At 36.8% G+C, this 22,836-nt stretch overlaps 1 protein-coding gene across 1 annotated transcript; it reads left to right on the top strand.

Moving 5' to 3' along the window:
• Nucleotides 1–232: 232 nt before the first annotated feature.
• Nucleotides 233–9,115, top strand: LOC145407745 (uncharacterized). Its single transcript, XM_080278619.1, has 6 exons — nt 233–437; nt 2,436–2,622; nt 3,532–3,700; nt 4,521–4,657; nt 6,622–6,798; nt 7,554–9,115. The coding sequence occupies exons 1-6, from the start codon at nt 292–294 to the stop codon at nt 7,854–7,856; spliced, it is 1,119 nt and encodes a 372-aa protein (XP_080134745.1). The 5' UTR covers nt 233–291; the 3' UTR covers nt 7,857–9,115.
• Nucleotides 9,116–22,836: the final 13,721 nt, after the last annotated feature.

The following is a 22,836-nucleotide window of genomic DNA, read 5'->3' on the forward strand; positions in this document are numbered from 1 at the left end:
TCTCATTTTCACTACTTTTATTTATTTATTTTAAACATGTCCTTCATTGGTACACACTAGCGATTGCTCTTACACTGACGAACAAGTGAAGGAGAAAAACTCAGATGATTCTACATTTGGGTTTATTTGGGTTATTTGTGTCTTAAATCATGACAATTTTGTTTTTTCACCTCCATTTGGTTTTATTTGGGTTGATTTAGGTTTTTCGTAGACTCGAGCTGTATGAAGTAAACAAAAAACTAAAGACCCGAGACTGACAACAAGCAACCAAAAAATTACAGTACTGACATAATGCTTAGATATGCAAAGTGTTTGTTATATCAGCAGGGAAATATTATTAAATATACTACCTGCTGCATTTCCCTATCATCTCACCGGGACTCAAAATCATCTAGAAAATTAACAGAGAAATTTATTCTTCAGAATGCTAAGATGAAGTAAGTACATATAGAAGAATTGTCACAGGAATTTCATATAACAGGATGGACAAGGAAGCAGGAATGCTCACTCTTTCCATTTCTCGTTTTGCAGACATGTTTAAGAAGTTATTAATATTTCTTTTTCTGTGAATTTGGACTCAGGATGCCGTGAATAAGGCTTGAATGATGTGTGAATGATTGTGATACTTTCCATTGAGCATGCTGTTTGATAATTTAACTTTCTCTTGCTTTCTTTATGGATCCCACATTATAGGTGGGAACTAGGGTTGTGATATTCCAGTTATTATTATTATTATTTTTTTTTACTATTATTACTATTAGTAGTAGTAGTAGTAGTTTTTTTTTTTATGTGAGGAAGAAAGAACCAAAGGCAATGAGCCTGCAAAACTATTCCTTCCAAGAGAAAAACAAAATATAAGAGAGAGCCAAATTCAAGATCCGATCATTTCCAGATGCCTGGACACACTGCGTTTGAAAAACTGGAGATCATAGGAAGTAGGAAATACAGACAGAGGGAGACAGTTCCAGAGTTGACCTGTTGCATAAATGAAGGACTGGGAGTAACAGTTAACTCTTGCATTAGAGAGTTGGACAGAAAAGGGATGAGAGTTTGCTGTTAGACGAGTGCTACGCGCCCGTCGTAGGGATGGAGGAATGTATGCAGACAGTTCAGAGGAGCAGTGACCATTGAAGTAGTGATACAAAAAAAATAAAAATGCAACAGTGTGGCGAAGAGACAAGGGTTGAAGGGAGTCAGTAAGAGGAGGAGTGTTAATGAGGCGAAAAGCATTTGACTCCACCCTATTGAGAAGAGCTGTATGTGGGGAGCCTCCCCACACATGAGAGTTGTACTCTACACAGGAGCGGATAAAACCTCTGTATAGAGTCAACAATTGTGCAGGGGTAAAGAAGGAACGGAGTCGGCTGGTGCAGTGGTAACGTTCTCGCTTGCCAACTGGTGGACGGGAGTTCGCGCCTCGCTTAGGTTGCGAAAAGTTTCACTGACGAAGTGGGTGGTTACTGTCCCCCTTGAGCAAGGGGACGGGTGTGTGCGTGTGTGAAGGTCACAGCCTTGCCCTTAGATCGGACTATATGAGCTCTCAGCTCCCTTCCGGGAGGGTAAAAGCTGACGATCACAACCATCAAGTGATCCTGACCGACCCGGTGAATTACATCCAATCTCTTGGAAGCAGATTTTACAAGAGATGTAATATGAACTTTCCAAGACAAGTCCCGAGTAAATGAAACCCCAAGTAGTACCACTACTACCACTACTACTGGTATTTTATTATTATTATTATTATTATTACTATTATTATCATCGAGTAATTCTGATAAGAGTGCATTAATATATATTTGTGAAAAATTTGCAGACTTTTTTTTCTTAACTTTTGTGATTAATTCTTTACCAAATGAGTGCGACCTTTCCATATTTTCTATTGAAATGAGTCTCTGCATGTTACAGTACTCGACATTTTTCCTGGATTACCACAGCTACTGGCATTTTTATAAACTCACCTCTGAAAGGTATAAATGAGGATTTAGAATGTGTTAATATTCCGCTGACGTCTACCAGTAGCTGGCCATATATAATGTTCCTAATGCGCAGATTTTAATTCGAAAGCTGGCCGTCAAGTGTAACTTAGGTTAGGTTGGATTAGGTGGTTAAATAAAGTTTTCTATAGCTTTGACATGGGATACACTGACGCGTCCAATCGGAACGATGGTTGGTAAATAATGCGACCAGTTGGAGAGATCTTTGATAAATACTGCCGCGGGCAACCTGGCCTCTTCCTTGAAAACCCCAAAATAGTTATACTGTATTTTGGCTTTTTCCAGTCACTTCTTGCAGTCACGATTCAGCAGTTAAGTATCTGTGTTGTTTGTGTACCAAAATTACATATATACCTTGAGATCCTGAGTTTTTCACAATATAGGTAGAATTGCCATGCCTGGTTGATAAAGAATTACCGTACCCTTTGTGTGTAATTTCAGACGGAAGTGGCATGATCACAACTTTACAATCACTCCTTCTGGGCCAGGTCACTCAGAAGGCAAAATGGCAATGCCATCTCCACGTTATAAGAATCTGAGCAAGGTGTTTTTAGACAAGATTTCAGATATTATGTCCACCGGGGAAGTGTCGGCTGAGTTATTTTCTCTTGGTTTGGAATTATCTGAAGTAAGTACAGTACAGTACTCTAAAGTACTGATTTGTAATGTGTAACTTTACCTTAGAATTTATAGCTAAACAGTAGTCCTAAATTGATTTGGAAGTAATACAGTAAATGTCCTATAATCCGAATTGCAGGGGACTGAGGGTCTTTCGGACTACTGTATTGTTTTTTTCAGACTATTGGGGGGGGGGGGCCTTTGAAAACATTAGAAACATATACCGGTACATGATCATTAAATAAGCACTTAAAATGGTATGGGTTTTTGTTTTTTTCATCGGAAATGCACAGAAGTGTAGATGAATAGTTGCAGGCAGGTACATCCAAGTCCAAGGGCAAGTCCAAGTCAGATATATCCTTAGATACAGCCCATAGGAATTGGAAAAATTCCAGAAGCAATCGAAAAAAGCCCAGAAAATTTAGAAAAATTTTTTCCTTGACAAATTCAGAGTATTGGGATTTTCGAATTATTGGTGGCTGGATTAGAGGACTTTTACTGTATACAGTTATAAGCATGACTCTCCACACCACCCTGCTATAATAAATGACAAGTATCATATTTTATATAATACCCAGTATTTTTTTTTTACCATCATGTGGAGATCTGAAACTTTGTTCATGATAATGAAGATGAGATGCATCATGTTTTGTTACTAATTACTGAATTTCAAATCTAAGTTAGATAGAGTAATTTGGAAAGGGCAATACAGTAGTGTTGTTTTCCTCAGTTATGCAAAGTTCCCTTACATTTACATTTTCTGTCCCTGCTTCTCCTTTGTACAGTACTGTATATACAGTATGCTGTGCTGGTATGTATTTCAAGCTCAGTTAATATAAGAATGTTGTTTTGTGGTATTGTCTTAAAGTATTGTAGATACCATTATTAACTGTAACCTTTACATATTCCACATGGGCAGGTACGGATACTGCCAAACGTCCAGGGTATCAACATTTACTGGATATGCACAGGGACATCTGCTGACAAGCAAATAGAAGCCATCCTAGAGAAATATTCAGGTCCCCTTCGCCATGAACTGAGTCAACTACGCATATTAGGCCATATTCCTCCCATCACTTTTGTGAAAGGTAAGACTTGTGTGGTGTATAATTACGTGCTTAGTCCCTTCAGTCAGATGACATTTGTTCATTCTAATCAGGCAACCACCACTAAATTCTTCAGCTCAACTAGCGAAATGGATAGTGAAGGCTGCATCTAACATTTCAAAATATCACTCCTAATCTGAGTAAAACCATTTGGAGGAAGCAAGACCAAACAAAAATAACATGTTTTCAGAATGGAGTGGTTAGCATCTACCTGTAGGGAGCATTAATACACATGTGATTCTTTGTTGAATGTACTGTAGAAGCTCATTTGTTGTAATATACTCGATCACTAGCAGCTGTACTCTGTGGCACCAGTCTACAGGCATCGCAGATATCATGGTCTTACTTGTCAGAGAGTGAGCCTGTTAGTAGACCAGCATAAGACAGTCTTCTTGTAAGTCAGGGATGTGTTCCAGAATATCATAACAGTTTCCATGCAACTGTTAATTTAACCTGAGGGGAATTGTCAAATCAGATTAATTGTTTGCGATGGAATTATCCCTCTTACTGTTGGAACAACTGAGGTGTTGCGTTTCTGCTATTGCTGGCAAGTTTTAATCATCTGAGTGAATCATAGGATCGTGAGTGTACCTTTGTCAGAGTTAACTCTCCTAGGGCCAGGACAACTAAAATATCATTTTAGCTAATGTTCGGCAATTTTATTTTGCTGACTGAGTCAGAGAGCCAGAGAGCATTCTTTAGGCAGTCTTTGTGTAACTTACTGTGGATTTAATTTAAAGAAAAATATCAAAGACTGTGACTTATAGCAAGAGCATACTGAATATGTTTATTGTCACTGCAGATCAGCGTTACCAAAAACTGATGGAAGTTGAACGGTTGTTGAGTATAGCTGATTTTGGCGAAGATTTTGAACCTTCAGATAAAACACATGATATCAAGTCCTCAGTACTGAAGATGACATTGGACAGTGATGTGAAGGTATGATTCAGTGTTTATGATAAGACGAAATACCTGTAACATCTTTATCGCCTTGACTCTCCTTATCCCTGTCAGTTTGTGAGATCTTTTCAAAGCAGGATGGAATAATAACAATTTGGGTGGAAGGAAATGGCTGCTAGAAATAGCATCTAATCCATTTTGGGTGGTTTCTCCAAAGCTGAAACAATTCATAATAGAGTGAAATATTTTTGGGTAGTGATATGCTTTTAAGCTGGCAAACCAAGCTCAGACCTGTGTCATTACAGTTGTTTTAGTGCCATGGACTTTGCTTTTTCCCAAGCTCACTTCATTCTTATATTGACAACACATCACATTAATATTTGTAGAAACCATTGTTATCATTCGGACCTCCTTTTGACATATGGAAATATTTCTCCAGATGAATGCATATTGCAGCTGCTCAAAGATTTTATTAGCCTATCCAGTCAGTTAGGGGCAAAATATAGATAATCTACTGGTACTTCATATGTTGGGACCAGTGGCCAAGAATAATCCAGCAAGTGTGGTATTTGTGAAGAGTAATGGAAAGGATAAGAGCAGCTTGTGAGTGTGAAATAGTAAGGAGACTCAGACCAGGCAGACTGCAGAAATCATTCCACTTAAATCTTGCACTTCTAAATGTCTTTTGTTTAGTTTATGTTGAAGGTTTGTCTAAGGTGAGAGTGAGTGCATGAGGTGAGCAAGTGTGTTATGGTGTAAGGGGCTGTAATACATTAAGAGCATAGTGAATTGTTCTTGAGTTGTAGCTATTTTGTGTTGGTACTGAAGTAGAGAAGGGTGATGGGCACATGATACTTTGGCTAGGTGAACCTCCCTCTTGGAAGGGCGGTTTTTGTGGGATTAATAATGGATGTGGGGTTCGTGGAGTACCGGTATACTGTTTGACTAAGGTTTTGCATGGCTGTTGTGGCTGTATATTGTGTAATGGGAAATGGAGTTCCCCCGAGCTAAGCCCTGTATTGGACTATATAGCCCCACTAGGGTTACAGGAGCGAGCTACCACTCCCAGCACGGCAGCCCGGGCGAGGCTCGAACTCGCAATCCCCCGATTACGAGTCCGGCGCGCTACCACTGTGCTACCGCGCCCCCTGTATATTGTGTAATGTGCATGGTTATGTAGCTGCTGTAAATTGTGTAGCATAGGTCACCTGTATAGTGTTATGCATAGTGTAGTTGAGATGATTTTTTTTTTTTTTTTTTTAATGGCAGGAGATGGTGTGTAAAATTTGCAAGGGTGAGGTAGATCTTGTGTTGAAATGACCTTTACACCTTTCATATTCATATGGTCTTTGACTCTTTTTCTACCCCTTGTTGTAGATTGACCCAATCGGATACATTTATGTGAAGCTGCAGATCATGGTGAATGTTTTTGGCGTATCCGATAGAGCCAGGATTCTGGGGGCTTGAATGATGAGTGAAAAGAAGCGTGGCCCATTGGATTGGGTAAATTTGGGCTGTCTGGACACTGCTACTCCTTACCCTGCCTTAGGGTGGGAAATGAGGTCTGGATGATGATGATGATGATGATGATGGAGATGATCTGTATTTGTGGTCTTTGTAGAACATGGTTATATTTGTATGATTTTATTATGTTTCTTAAGATTTTTTTCAGGGAGCTAATGGATCATATACTATACTGTATTATGTAACCCAGCTTGAGCTCATGCAGATTGCATTACAGATGAAATGTTCATAGGTTGTTCTTAGTGATTTAAGATGTCTCAAGATGGTGCCTCTGAGTTTCAGACACTGAAATAATAGAGAGACTATAGCACTGATGTTTGTGTGTTGAGTAAAGGTTTTGTGTGTCTAGAGTAGATCCTAGTAGCTAATGAGATGCAGATTATTATGATGGTAAAGATTAAAAAATAAATTTCTTTAGAAATTGAGTGCAATATTAACAGTTTGGTTATACATTATAAAAATTCATGATTTGTTTGCAGGAAGCCTTAAGTACTTTACAAGATAAGAAGGCAGAGGATCCCTTTGAAGAAGCCTTTAAGATGGCTACCAGTGGCCAGCCTGTATTTACTGACCCTGACGATGTAGTTCTTCCTCCTGACATCCCCACCATGAGACACGACGTGCTTGGAGTTGATACAAAAAGAATATATGTAAAGGTATGATTGAATATTTAGTTTCATGTGTGTCTACAGTATATAGTTTGGGATGCATTATGTTGTCAAGTAGTTTGGGTGTTTGAGGCAGTATAGAGACTGTATATACTGCCAGAACATTCTCAACCCATTGTATTCCAAAACTCCTCTTTCTTTTTTATACCTTTGTCATTGCAAGGTGAAAATTTAATTGTTGGAACCACATTTTCCAAAGCAACTTAAATTTATACATTTACAATTTGTCCCCTTCAGTCAGATGATAGTTACTGGTATTTAATTTTTGCTTCTTTCAAATGATGTTATTAAACTAACAAAGGTCTCCCACATTGAAGGAGCAACGAAAAGTTTGCCTAACCCATCCTGTTTGAAATTATCATCATCATAATAATCATCATCATCATCATCATCATTCAATCCTATGTTGTCCCATGAGGAGCATAGGAGTCCAGGGGTAGACAAGTTGGTCCTGGCAATTAAGATGAGAGTGACCAGCCATACACATCTCTTAGTGGCATTACATGAGACAGATCATGCTGAATAAACCCATCTGTCTTTAGTATCTTATTCCTGGTACCTTCAGATTATTTTATTGATCTTGAGAAGGACCTCTGTTCATGCAAGGGTTGACAAAGGCTATATCTATCCCCTGCAGTTCCAGAAGTCTAATCCAGGGTGAAGAAAATTGTTTTGAGTCAGCAAGAATAAAACAGATAATGTGTCATTGGACAAAAGTCTAGGTCACAAATGTTTTATTTCAGATACAGCATGGTATTAAGAGAGCTCGTGCTGACCACAGGAGAGGTGCGGGTCAGTTGCCAGATGAACCCCTGCAACTGACATCTGATAAGCCAGAGATGTCGGGACCCAAGAACATTCGCCAATGGGCCATCAAGTATAAACAGCTGCATAATCAAAAGGTCAAGTCTAGGAGGATGGATGAAGATCTTTTGCAGGTTCCCCAAACTGAATCAAATGAAAATGAAGATGATTATGAACATAGAGAGGAAGAAGATTTCATAGAGGAAATGAATTTTGATACTGATGAGAGCCAATTGCATTAGTTGCCAAAATATGCTGTTCATAATTTTATCATAATCATCATCATCAATTAACATCCCAATCTCATCAGTGTAGTTAGTTGTTATTTAAGGTTGTTTCACAGAAATTTGACTCAATATTAAATTGATTATTAATTGACCCATATTTCAATTTCCTAATAAAGTTGAAGCCAGATAATAAATGCCTTTTGTGCTTCTAACCCTTCAGTCATGAACCAAGAACATGTCTCACTAAGTTGCATTTTGCCTGCACATCCCAAACTATCAAAGAACACTATCTTTCAGGTGTAATTTCACCAAAGACTATTTAAGCTACTTATTAGATGATAATGAATGTTTGAGGTGAGTTGAAGACATTAACTGTATCAAGATGACAACCAATCATGCAGGGTGGCAGAGGTGGTGGAGCAACATTGCTCTTTTTACTTAAACATGGCTACCTCAGTAAATCTTGGAGTACCTTTGTTTATCTTGCTAGCAGTGAAAGATTGGATAAGGGATACTGCTGAACCTGTACTTTGAAGAACAACACATTCCTGGTAAAAAACAGAAGACACATGGATAAAACCTCCAGTCTGCCTCTTAGTTTTTGCTTATACAGTAGTTTTGATAATTCCATTGCTCAACAACTGTTCCGCATGCAACCCTTGAACCCCTGCCGCGCTCATCGTCTCATATGAGGTGATGGGTCTCTGCGCCATAATTTAAAGCACAAGGAAGTGTCAGTGGTTTCCATGGGAGTGCTGAATCTTCCGCTACACCATCAGAGCTGTTGCAAAGCCCTGCCACACCGCAGTTGCCAAACACCGCATATTTAGTACAACAATTCAGTTCTCCTTTGTAGCTCAGCAATGGTGGATTCATGCCCGTCTACCTCCCATGGTGCTGGCGACTTATTGCCTCCCCCACACCCACCCAAGATGTGTAAATTACAAAAAGATGAGGGTGATGAAGAGTACTAGCTCAGACACACTGGATATGATGACAAAAAATCAATTTAATATTTAAAAAAAAAGTCTGAAAACAATGACTCAGGGATGGTAATCAGGTAGATAACAATTAGCGTGGTGCGGGTTAACTATTACTGAACAGGCAGAGGAGAAAGGGGAAAGGAGATAGTGCCTTTTCCTTCCCCCTCTGATTTGTGTACCAAGTAAAATAATAAGAACTGTGCTCTGGATCTCTTCATCTTTTGTGAGCATGAGAAATGGATTAGTACTGTTAATGTAGTATGAAGGGATGCAATAAAATAAATGAAGTTCCTATCTTTATTTCAGTTTTTCCAGTTCCCAAGTTTAAAGCAGTACTGTACAGTGTAAATTTTACAGTAGGAAAATGCAAACATTCTCAAGTAAATTTAAAGGTATGTCTAGGTATGATGAACTTGAGCCATGTGCCCATTATAACACTAATGATTCATGGTATGTGTTAATGTCATTAATATAACCATTACCAGCAGTTGTTGCAAAATCTGAGAAAGTGAACCTTGTAGAGTACTAGTTAAGCAACAAATGCATAATAAAGAAAATTTCTACAGGATATGGGGAGTGCACATCCTTCCCTATACCTGTAGCTAGTTTTATAGCGACAGCAATGTTACTGGAAAAACCTTACGTTGTATTGTTAGAATACCTACGGTACACAGAGGAACCTTCATACAGCTGGTGAATTAAAGATTCAAATTACTGAATACAACAGATTTCACAATGAGCTCTAAAGCTTTGGTCATCATACAATGTTGGGTAAGTCTGGTTGTGAAGTGCATGTTAGTCTATGATAAATCTACATCTGGAACTGGTCTTTATAACAGAAAAACATAATACATGAAATTTATGGCCGCAAGGAATAATCCTTAGAATTTGTCATTCATTATGTCTTACTGTATGATGCTTATTTTGCTGATATATTATATGCCTTCTATATATAGATTACACCTAAACTGACTGAATGAATAAACACCACAGATGAGCTAGCTGCATCTGTTGTCATTTTGATACAGACCATGGCACAATCAGTGCCTCATATGCCAAAGCTGAAATCCTAAATCCGAGCATGTCACGACAGACCATTACGAGAGGAGATTTGAGCCTAACCCTTTCAGTCTGAAGATATTTTGTATTTCATTCTGGTGACCTACCATTGATTTCTGTGAGTTTGTGATGCACATATATTTTATCCATCTTATCTCCAAGCAATTTTATTTAGCTCAAGATAGTCTTCAAATTGGAAGGGTTCGATGCAGCTTTCATTAAATCTTTCCATACTAAAGATCTTTCCTACGCCAAATCAAATGGTCTGCAGATAGTACACTTAAAATATAAAAGCATAACTAGATGACGTGGTTAAAAGGCAACTCTCAGAGTTCTTCATTTATATCTATAGATGGTAGCTGTGATTTTTACAAGTCTTGGACCATCTCAGGCCATACGTTTGAAAACATTGCTATGTATGCTGTATTGATAATGCTGATTTCTGAAACATTTTACACTACTTTCAGCAACTGCTTACAATTATGCAACTCAACAGCCTTGTATACCATCATACATATTTTTCATTATACAGTACAACACTGAAAACACTACAGTACAGTACATCATTGTTTATGATTTAAAGCTATATCATTATTCACCACATTATGTTATTCAAGTATTCAACACCTATTACTCCGTATCAATTTAACCAAATAAAACTTACTAAAAAAAAAAAAAAAAAAGTATGAGAATGTCTGTCTGCTTAAGTAGATGTTAGTGTGATGTCCTTAACAGGTTAAGTGTGATAAGATATAACTGAGGAAAGCAAGTGAGGGAAAGGGATGGACATCAGAGTTTAAGAACGTGAAATAGGGAATAACGGAGTTAAGCTCAGCACAGGGCACCATGAGCCCTGAGGGAGGAAGAACAGTGTAATCAAATGAGGGCTGAGGTGTGGCCTATTTCAAGCAAGTCATGGAGGTGGCCTTGATACAACTGGAAGGGGTATTGATCATGAGAGCAAAATTATCAATTTATCTTAGGAATGAGGAACTGATAATAAGAACATACTCTTATATGATAGAACCAATCCCTAGAGTTTATGGAATGTACAGTTTTTGAGAGGGAGGAAGGAAGGAATATTAAAGAACTAGCACCAAGCCATAATATGGCTATATGGCACTAAGTAGGTAGGAAGGGAGATAATTAAATTAAATGCATGACGTGATACTGAAATAAAACTGATATTACTGGAAAGTGAAACAGTGACAGGAATGTGGTAACTCTTATGATGACAGCCAGGGTAACGTATTTCTGTGCGTCACTGCCTGAAGGAAGATTACAACTAACTGAATTATTTGAAACAGTGTCTTTGGGTACAGATGTGGTGTTGTTAAAAGTGAAGTCTTGCCTTTCGCCACTAAGTCAAGTTACTGTACATACATACTGTGAAACTTTGTGGAAATTTTTTTAATACATTACACCACACAGCTTAAATGTGGAAAGGAAAGAATGCCATATGGTATAAATTACATGCCACCTAGTTCCAAAGATCCATTTCAATATTTTGTGATGAGATGATTGCATGTCCTACTGTAAAAGTTTCATTCTTGTGACAAAGTAAGCAACACCCAAAACTGTATGATATGAAATAAAGGAGCCACATAATTGGAAGGGCCTAGTCTATCAGTCACAACATTAGACCTATATGACAACAACTTCAGTTCCATAACTTTGATCTGGCTGTGGTAAAGAGGTACAGGTACAGTACTAATTAATGCCATCACTATAATATTCATTCTTGTATGAAACAAAACATAATACATACGGTACTTGTACATTCATGATTTCTATTTTACAGGTCTTTGAATGTGAAAATATAACTGTGTTCATATACTACTGAAAGTATACTATATAAGCTAGCAGTGCATTAAGCTACTGTAAATATGCAAATGTACGATGAAGTAAGAAATTTTTCACCTATGGTTGCCAGAAAATTCATTCAGGTACAGTACATTACTGTACCACAGCAGGACATTCCAAGACAAAAGCGAGTGGTGACAAAAACTGCGTTCAGTACCTTTATGAAAATAGTACTATTATATATATACATAACAAAAGCATTTGCAGGATATGCACTAAATCCAGATGACTCACTGGGTTTATAAGTGGAGATCTATGAAAATACTTCAGTTAGTCAGTCAGTCAGTCAGTCAGTCAAATGACAGGCTTCCTCTTAAAAGAATTCATGGCACAGTAGAGATTTCTATGGATAAAAGCTAAACTAATTACCAAAACCAGAAAATTATTTCCCAACATATGCTTGAATGGTAAAAAGAAATTTGAGATCTGTAACAAGATTTGTAACAATGTTAGCATCTCAACTTGAATATGTACTCGTGGCTAAATATTTCCTGCTTGAGAGTGATGACTGTGTGGCTAGTTATCAAGCTTGCAACAACATTTCTTTCTTGTGGAAGTATCTCCCAGGGTTGCTGGCAAAAGCAATTAGTGCTATGTAACTACAGTTCAAGCTGAGTACATAAAGTGGCATAATTACACAGAAGGTTATGCCTGGCAAACCCTTTTGTTGATGGATACATCTGAATGCATTTTGACAGGCAATGTTATATGCAAGCTTGGCAGCTCATGTTGCAGTTGGAGATCCCAAGGCAGTCTTACCAGCAACACTATTCAAAGGTCAACACTACAGTAGTATGGCAATATACAGTACTGAAAACTTGAAAAAAAAAAAAAAAATGTGATAGCTCACTGACTTTCTGACCAAACTACTGTACTTGTAAGTATGTTACATAATGCAACTGCACATCTAATCACATCCACTCATATACAGGTTATTCCATCTAACTGTTCACCACAGCAATCTACAAAACTCATAAGCCAGAGAAAAAGAACTGTTTTAAATCCCTCAAAAACTCTAAAAGTTTCATCTTTCTACCAGGTAAAAACATCTGCATGAATATTTTCTTGCCTCTATCAATACACAGCTCAATCCATTATTATTATTATCACCATTATTTATTTACTTATTTTAGATCACTTCCCTCTTGTGAGATCAGCTTCTCTGAGGATGTGCTAAACTGACTGCATTCTTCAACCCTGCAGTTGCCTGCTTTACATAACGGTCACTCATTGTACGAGTATAGTTCCCATGGACAGTAAGGGGATGCTCATCACATGCAAATTTTTATGCAGGGAGCTTTTCAATTTACCATCTCTTCTCCTCTCAATGACTTCCTTCAGTCTCTTTTTGCCTCCTGGTGCTGTTTCATTGGACAATACTGTACTCACTTCTTAACTTTCTGCCTGCATTTTTCCTCCATTAAAGCTGGCATACATCAGTCTCTCAACACATTAACTCCCTTACCTGTTCAACTCTATATTGTACTGCCAATATACACAAATAGTCAATTGTGAACTAGCCTTCTTCAGTTGGTCTTTCCTTCTGCCTATGACCTATGGTCATCAAAAAACACTGGATGCAGATATCTCAAGATGACGATCAATCATGACTGTGTCTCTACTGTTTGACTTTCTTTGGAGATTATTTCTGAAGGATTTCAAGTCTTTAATTCCTTTTCTTCTAGAAAAAAACTTACAAAAAAACATTTTCACCAATACAGTACTGCAAGCTCCCAACAGCTTAATGGATAGTGAAGCAGTTTTATCCACTCTGACTGTTACCAGGCTTTAAAGAGGAGGCAGTCAATTACCACTTTTCAAGTGTCTAACACCATCACCAAATGGATGTAATCTTTTTTATTCGTGTGAGTAGCAAAATATTTAATGCATCATCTGAATGATGAGGTTAATACAACACGCAGTAACATACATATAAAATTCTCCAGAAAAGTCAAGCTTATTCAAAGTGCTAGAAATCCTATACAAGCTTGTTTGCCAACAAATCACTGCTACTGGTTAGTACGTACATGTAAGGAAAACAACAGTGTAATTTCAGTTTTAACTTTTGTTTGGTCAACTTGACAGTCAAAAGTACCAAAAGTAAAATAAGGAACCAAATACTGTACTGTGAAATAATTTTTTTTTGAAGTCTTATACAATATGCAAGTGATGTATCTTTAAGAGTATGATGCAATGCTATTATCCCAGCTTTATACAGAATTCAGTACTGCATCACATTTGTATATGATACTATTAAACTACAATTCTGTTAATGGGCACAGCATTTCCTCCAGCAAACTACAATATAAGCAGTGACTAGTTGGTGGTAACGAGGTCAGTCAAGTGTTCTGTGCAATATAAATAAGTGCTCTAATATGGTACTGAAATTTAGCCCTTCCACTACAATGACAATTTACATTGTATTCTTGCCACTACCTGATGATTTACTCTGTTAAGGAGGGGCTTGAACCGAAGGGGTTGGATAACTTCTTTTCATTCATTCACTTCAAGAGGTCTCCCAAGTGCTGAAGAAATCCATCGCAAACAAGAATACTAAACTATAAAAATAAATAATAATAATAATAATAATAATAACAACAATAATAATAAAAATAATAATAATAATAATAATAATAATAATAATATCTCACACAGATCAACTTAACCCAATGGATCTTGGTGACATTCTCTTTATTGTTGTTGCCCACAGAAAAGTTTATTAATTTTACAAAAGAACTCTTGTATTAAAAGGTTATATTAATGTTATATCTCATTCATCCAATTAAAAAAGTCTCCCCTGACCTAAAAAAAAAAAAAAAAAAAAAAAGTTGACTGTTTCACTCCAATGACATTTTTCATTTCATTCTTGCCATCTTCAGATTATTTTATTTGGTTTAGGCAGGACTTTTTGAACGGGAGGGGTTAGATGCTGTCTTAGTTAATCCCTTCACTACTACAGACTCTTCCAAAGTTGGGCAAAAATTATCTGGTGTTAATAACAAAAAACTAGATTATATGTCACTAGAAACAAAGGGTTAAGTAAGAACTCCAAGTAGGACGGGTATATAATATAATCCTAAAATCATGGTATTACCCATTGAGATCAGTGCAATTTCGTAACTGGAGGTTTTATAATCCTTGAATCACAAAATACTGTGACAAGATATCCCTTCTCTTCTATATGATTTTTTTTTTTTTTAACTGTCCATCTGGAAGACCAATTATAAAAAAATCTTTTCAATTCAATGTAATTAAAAGAGTGGTTACACCAAACACAGTTCAGTACTGTACCGTATGGTCAACATGTAAAATGATGTTCTATCAGAGATGCTCTCAGACAAAGAGCCATACGCTTAAAACAAATCATGAAAGAGAAGAGAGTCTCCATTTTGTGACAATACTGTAATTTCTATAGAACCTGATGCAGAAAGAGCATATCTGGCCTCTCTATATTAGTGCTAACTGCACTCTGTATGTAATGTAGGTAGCAGATGATGAAATCTAATAATCACAATCACTTTTAAAAAGGCTTGCTTTTCCCTTCATGATTAAAGTTATGAACCCTTCAATCTGATTATTTTTAATTTTATTCCTGCTACCTCGAGATGCTTTACACTGAATGTACTCAGCTTAGAACACTAAACATGAAAGGTTAGACATCAGCCTCCAATAACTCCTCCACTACAACGGATTTAGCCTACGCTGAATATAAATCATCTGAAAGTCACAGAAAAAAATAATGTCACTGGATTCAAAGGGTTAAACATACAGCCGAGAGTATCTGACATTCACATGACTAAATGCACTTGTAGCTTATATAGTTCAACAGATACACAGTCACTAGTACAGGACATTCTGGGAGCTGACAAATATTTTACATGTCTCGGGTACTTCAATGATTGGAATACATACATCCACATATTTATATGTATTTATATATAATGTATATACTGCACATAATGGAATGTCAATGTGTACACAGCTGCCACAGTATATGGTCAAATTTGTAAACATGCATGAATGATGAAGGTCAGGGAAAATATTTTGCATAGATTAAAAATGACATCAACATGGTACAGTAAAACAACCTAGAGAATATTCAAATAACAATGCCCTCTCAAATCTGCAGGTTTACTTAACTAACAAAATACTTCCACTTAATACACGGTTTCATACCCATACAGTGCTAATCCTCTTGGATACTTCATATGAATAATTTTAAGAATGGATGCTTATATTATGTACTTATATATATACATACAAAAATTTGATTCACAGTTAAAAGGAAACCTTCTCAAACATACAAATGAGCAACTAATGCTGAGTGATACATGATACAATACATACAACATTCCAAACCATGCATGTGGATACACTATGTGAACATATTTTACAGTACAAATGTCCATAGCAGCATACTACAGTGAGTCCTCACTTAATGCCCTGGATGTCTGTAACCCCAATGCAGCTGCAAATGAAACAACTTTAAGTGAGACAGGAATTTGGTTCACAAAATATAATATATATATATATATATATATATATATATATATATATATATCCTTTCTGGTTTCAAAACAATTTAATGATTAATCATATGCAAATATGAGTGAAAAACTGGTGTTTATCCAGCGGCAACTTACTAACAAAACAATTCAACTAAAGCAACCAAAAATGAGGACTACCTATACAGCATAACACTGTAATCTGTCTGTATAATGCTGAACTTTGAAATTTGTAGGATTGAAACTCACTTGTGTTCCACCTTAATTTGCCACTAATACTGAGCATACTGGTATATTTCCTGGAATAATGTGGCTGTATATTAATTAAATTACAGTACAGTACACATGAAGACTACAAAAGTATTGTATAACAAAATAAATCACCATTCTTGACAACTGAATTGACACTGATGACACGGGGGCAGTGATTATTTGAGGTTTCAGTCAGTCACCGGTGTTTTAGTTTGTTTGTAGAGGTTTTTAACAGCTACAATTAGTATGTGCACTTCATGGTTCCCAGTTCTAAACAAAAGCATGTTTTTTGGAATGCTATCTGCATCATGGAAGTGTATCACCTGCATCAATGTGTATGTTAAAGCATTTTCATATGCTGGTGACAGTTTTGTAACTGATTAGGTACAGTACAACAATACAGCATTCCACAGAAAAATACTTACACTGTACTGTACTGTTATAAATACAAGAAAAACTGTGACTGGATTAGAATTACATGAAAGTTTCATACCAATGATAACTGAGGCGACGAATTATTCTTGATCTGCAAGGCTCCTTACAGTACTACTTTGAAGTTATGTGACACTCTCACGCCTTTATTATACTCACAGTGAAGTGTCAGCAAGAACATACAAACAAATAAACAGTCACAATTAAATCAGTTTGATTTCTGTTCGCAATCCATAGTCATCATTACAAGGTTGTGGCATTCTGAAGTACTGGACAGTTACATTAACTAAAGGGAATGTACATGACAAATAAGTACGGTACGGTACCATAATGGATATATTCCAGCATGAAACAAAATTACCGGCTTCTTAATACTACCAGTAAACATACTAACATTTTAAATTTACATCTGGTGTTATGAACTGAATCATTCCAATACTGTATATAAAAGTTTGAGTTAATCTCTATACTGTAGTTCCAAAGCAAATATTTGTCACAAACAAATGGATTAATTTAATCATATTTCATAAAAGAGAATTAGTTTCATCATTCTTCTTATCCTACAATCATGTTTCATAAAAGGGAGTTAGTTTTATATGAAAGTTTTACCATTCTTATTACTCTACAATCAAGTTTCATAAAAGGGATTAGTTTTACCATTCTTATTACTCTATAATGATGTTTCATAAATGGGAGTTAGTATTATTATACTTATTACTCTACCTGTATATGACACAGATTACAAATGTTGATACTATACAAATGAAGATACAAACCAATAATTCATTACAAAAAGCTACAGAGTAAGTACCTGTCACTATTATGACATCCCTTCAATACAATGACATACTGATAACATCATTTTTGTTATCTCCAGATGATTTTATTCAGCTTATGAGAGACTTTTTGAGATGGTGACATCTGACAGAGCCTTAGTTTACCCTTTCAATGCAAAAGGTCTCCCACAAGCCAAACAGATCTGGAAGTAACAAGAACAGACCAGTAAACTATGTCATTGGATTGGAGGGCTAATACAATTATTCAACAATTTATCAAATACTAAAGCCTGTGGAATGGTATACTTCTATTCATACATAGAGATGGTTATACAATTTCCAATTCATACATAGAGATGGTTATACAATTTCCAATTACACTATTATGTTGGATTGGTTATCTCTGAGAGGATATTTTTAATGCTTATGTATACTGTAGATGAACTTTTAAGCTAAGGTCAATAGATTAGTGTTATCCAAATATTGTAACCCTTGTATTGTGTCCATCATATGATGTAACTCTCAGTGAAAAAAACATTGTAATGAGATAAGGGTGTTCCCTAAAAATGACTATGATAAGCTATTCAGGAATGAAGGACTGTACAAGTACTAGTGCTATAGCATTTCCTACACATTAATACTAAACTATCAACAATATATGCTCACCGTGGAGCTACATGATTCACTAGATTTGTGTTGATATATTTTCAATGTTCCAACAAACCCAATGAACAGAATGCACATATAGCAAGTAACAGTATTCATGGCTAGGTCAGGTAGTGTTCAGATGAGCAGTAACTAACCACAATATGAAACAAATATGCACACATTTGGAAAAGTGGTTTAATAAGGAAATATGACAATGCTGGACTAAGCTGGATTCTTTCCAGGTGTGACCAGGGATGGAACTTATTTGTTTTTATATAGCAGCGTGAGTAGCGAAGAGAGGAAGAGGTTGCTACTCACCCTGCTATTTATGAACAATTACATGTTTCATCTCTATTCATACTCAAAGTGGGTCCAAGTTTGACCAAAACTGTTGCACTTCTCCAACAAAACAGCTTCTCCAAATGCAGACATAATTCCTTCAGCTGAACATTTCATGGCACTGTGATATCAAGACACACTAACCACAGTGTCCAATTTGTCATCAATAACAGTAAAACCCACATGGCTTGCACTATTGTTCCTGGTTACACTCTTAACCACTTCAACTACATGACATTTATATTCTTGACACTACCCAAACGATTTATCAAGCTTATATGGCTTCTCACTCTGCAAGGGTTAATTACAGCCTTCTTTAACACCTTCATTACAAAAGCATTCTAGTATTGAATATAAATGTATGCAGGTATCAAGAACAACCTAAACGAACACATCACTATGGTGAACGGCTTACCCAGCATTATTCCTCCCATTGCTGCCTCCCCATTTTCATCTGTTCCCTACATATTACTGTGCATTGCCTGCACTATCAGGGTTTAAATTTACAAGAGTATTTTATGAAAATAGCTAAGTCAGTATGCATACACTAGAAGTTTTGGAATAGATTACTGTAATAATGTTCAGTATGTAAAGGCTCCTTAAGCAAAACTAATGATTTACTTTATGTTGCACTTCATTCATAAAAATACAAGATGTTGATCTGAAGCTGATAAAGCACTAAGAGTTGATGCCTCATATGATGGAGTAGTAATACTGTATTTCATTTTGATTTCTACAAATGTAGTGTAGTAAAGCGGTTATTTTGTAGCCTTTTTCCACAAACTGTACTAACATTAATACTCATAAAACTACTACATCAGCTTGCTCTGATGACAAGTCTCAGTACTGTGATTTATGTTCCTGGACTTTTTTAGCATCTCATTATCATCACAGGCATTCCTCAAAATAAGACAACATGACCCCTATATACTGTAATTTTTTATTCTGAGCTTCTGAAACTATTTGTCAGGGATCATTAACATAAGCTTAGGGGGTTTTACTGCACTTGAAAATGTGCAATGTTAATGCTGAAAGCTCAACTTTCACTGAATAATTAACAGCATTCTACAGTTCTACATAACAGAAGTAAACATCACATTACAAATGCACTTCTCACTAGCAAACCTTTCATCTGGCATCTCCTCACACTCAAGTAAGAGTATTCCAGGCACAGATTAAGCCTACATTCTCACATACAATTCCTTCACTTCACTCCTAGCCCTAAATATTACAGGATGTACTCAACTACCAGTAAGATTATTTACATATCTAAAAGTTAAATTCTAAAGAATATGGGTATCCCCTACCATTTGTTATCTACAAACTGACTTTAACCATCAGCTACATTTTCCTTAAATTTTCTAGGTCAACTTTATCACTTACTACCCCAACAATGTAGATCTGATTCAGTGGATATTGTGAGAAAAACAAAAGCACATGTGATGACAAAACTATGTTTGTGAGCTTCATTATGATGAAAATGTTTACACATCTGGAATGGCAAAAGAATATTGATACTGTACCTAAAAAAAATGTGAAGAGTTACACATAATTTTTCTGGGGGAAAATAATCAGGGAATGTGAAAACACTGTAGTAATGTGGAATTCATGGTAAGTTTTAATACTGGACTAAAATATAAAATGAGGTAATGTCTTTTCATCATAAACTTGGCTGCATGTAGCGGACATTCAAGTCAAGAAGAACCGGAGTCCAATGCAGGTTCCACTTACTACTCTGCATGAAGGAAGAGGCTCCCAGAATGACCATGGCAGTGCTATTTATTCAATGTCTGATAGCCTTCCTTGTTAACTCTATGGAGTGTATGGCAGTTCTTAATCTAATTCTTGTAGATTTACATGTTCTGGTGGTTATTAAAAATGGATTATGACAGCTATGTACAAGTTTAAAATGACAAAGTGCTTTTGCACAAGCAACCTTTTAACCGATGGTTTTAATAAGCTACAGGGAATGTATTAAATAGTATACATAATGCCCTAGCTCAACAAATATTAAATAAATGTCAGTATTAATAACTACTACTCCAAAACAAATGAGATTCCACTACTGTAATATGTACAGAGATACACATACCTCACTGGCACTTCCAACAAGCTTTGGGTCTGTATTTTTGTCAGCTTAACTCCTTCACTCCCATGACTTACCTTTGTATGTTATTCTTGCTACTGCCAAATAACTAAGTTTATGAGTGACTTTTCCAACTGAAGGAGAGAGATATAGCCTTTACTAACCTCCTTCAGCACAAGAGGTTATAATCAATATCCACAGATGGACTCTTCAATTCTGCACACGATGGTCACAAATAAATCCCCTCCATGCCACTCTGTCCTCTGCCATCAGGCTGTTCTCCCTCCAACTCACAGATCCCTCTCTCATAACTCCATCCCATCCACCCATCTCATCCTCAATCTACCCCTAATCTTCCCCTTCTCCACCTCACTCACTTACACTCTTCTAGTCAGTCAGTCACTCTCCATCCCCTCCACACATATTTCTCCTAACCAAATTGAATACACTCGTCTGAAGGTAGCAAGAATAACATGAAAGTGACATCACCATATTCAAGGGGTTAAAAGGCTTTCTTACACCTCTTCCTCAGTGGCAAATTTTCCATATTATGCCCAATTTTTCCTCTGCATGTTATTTATGTCCGCTTAATATCAACAAACATTGTATGAAAAAAAAAAAGTGTATTAACATGCTATAAGCAGAATTAGACTGGTAAGGCAGAAATGCCAGAAGCCTTCTTAACTACCAATAAAGGCTTTGTTCTCACCAACAACCAAGAACTGACTAGGTACCTTACTCCAACGCACAATGGGTTTTTAAGTGCCCTCATCTTTATATAAACCCCTTCACTGCTGTTCCTCTATATATACAATAGCTGCTTGATTTAACGAACACTGATTTAGCAGAAGCCCGAGATGAAGATATTTTTTTTCCGGTATTTTTGCCCTATTTAACAGAAAACTTCTGTTAAGTCGAGCATAATTCGGTAAAGGAAATTCCCTATGCATGTAAAGCATTTTTGGGGGTACTATGGTAGGTGGGGGCGCTCACCATCCACTCACTCGATGTAATGCTGCCCTTGGGTGTCTGCCCTTTCCTCTCCTCCATCCTTCTTTCCTTCCATCATCTCCTGTCTTTCTTTCCTTCATTCTTTCCTCGTCCTTCTGCCTATGGGTGACTTTACATTCTTCTCTTCTGTCTTTCTCTCTTTCATTCTTTCCTCTTCCTTCTGCCTGTGGGTGACTCTACGATGAGTGACACCAGGAAATCATTTACCACATTGGGTGGTAACCATATAACCAAATTTGGTGCCTAGTGGTTTAATGGGTAATTACAGCACTCCAATTGGATTGAGCCAACGAAGGTTTATATCCAAGGGGTGGTTGGGGTTTACTGCTCACGTAATGCCACTCAGGAATGAGTGAGGCGGTCACTCTCATCTTAAATGTCAGGACCCACTTGCCTAGCCCCGGGCTCCTATGCTCCTCATGGGGCAGTGCAGGATTGGATGATGATGATGATGATGATGATGATGAGTAATTATGGGTTCAGACAGCTGTGTGTAGCACTGAGAGTTGGAATAGTTTGCTAGGTTTGGGTTGCCCTCAAGGATTTAGTAGAAAATGGCTCAAAATACTGGAAAATTTTCCTTTATATTGTCTCTTGGTTACGGAACTCTATTTAGCAGAAAATTTGAGATAATGGAATGGGGGTTGGCTCAATTAGTTTGTTAAATAAAGTATCTACTGTGTGTGTGTGTGTGTGTGTGTGTGTGTGTGTGTGTATATATATATATATATATATATATATATATATATATATACTTCCCTTCCATGCTGAGATGCCATCAATTTTTCAGTCTTTCTAGCTCACATTTTTGGGTCTAAAATTGTTTGAATGGTTCAGGCACACCTAAAACTAACAAAAGAATTTCCATTATCCACTCACATGGGTTGTTACACATCATCGAAGTTATTGGCTGGCAGTCTGACCAAAGTGTAGAGGAGAGGTCTGTCTGTCTACTGCCAGACACCTTAAGCCCGTATGGGGTGGCCACAAACAAATCGTCTCCATGTCGTCCTGTCCCATGCCCCTTCGCTGCCATTCTCT

The sequence above is a fragment of the Coenobita brevimanus genome, chromosome 74, assembly GCF_032717465.1.
Source record: "Coenobita brevimanus isolate Jiangsu-jjx chromosome 74, ASM3271746v2, whole genome shotgun sequence".
NCBI classification, from domain to species: domain Eukaryota; kingdom Metazoa; phylum Arthropoda; class Malacostraca; order Decapoda; family Coenobitidae; genus Coenobita; species Coenobita brevimanus.

Coding starts and splice junctions, on each gene's coding strand:
- LOC145407745 (XM_080278619.1), top strand. CDS start 292: ATGCTTAGATATGCAAAGTGTTTGTTATATCAGCAGGGAAATATTATT. Junction 438..2,435: donor CTTCAGAATGCTAAGATGAA/GTAAGTACATAT, acceptor GTGTAATTTCAG/ACGGAAGTGGCATGATCACA. Junction 6,799..7,553: donor CAAAAAGAATATATGTAAAG/GTATGATTGAAT, acceptor GTTTTATTTCAG/ATACAGCATGGTATTAAGAG.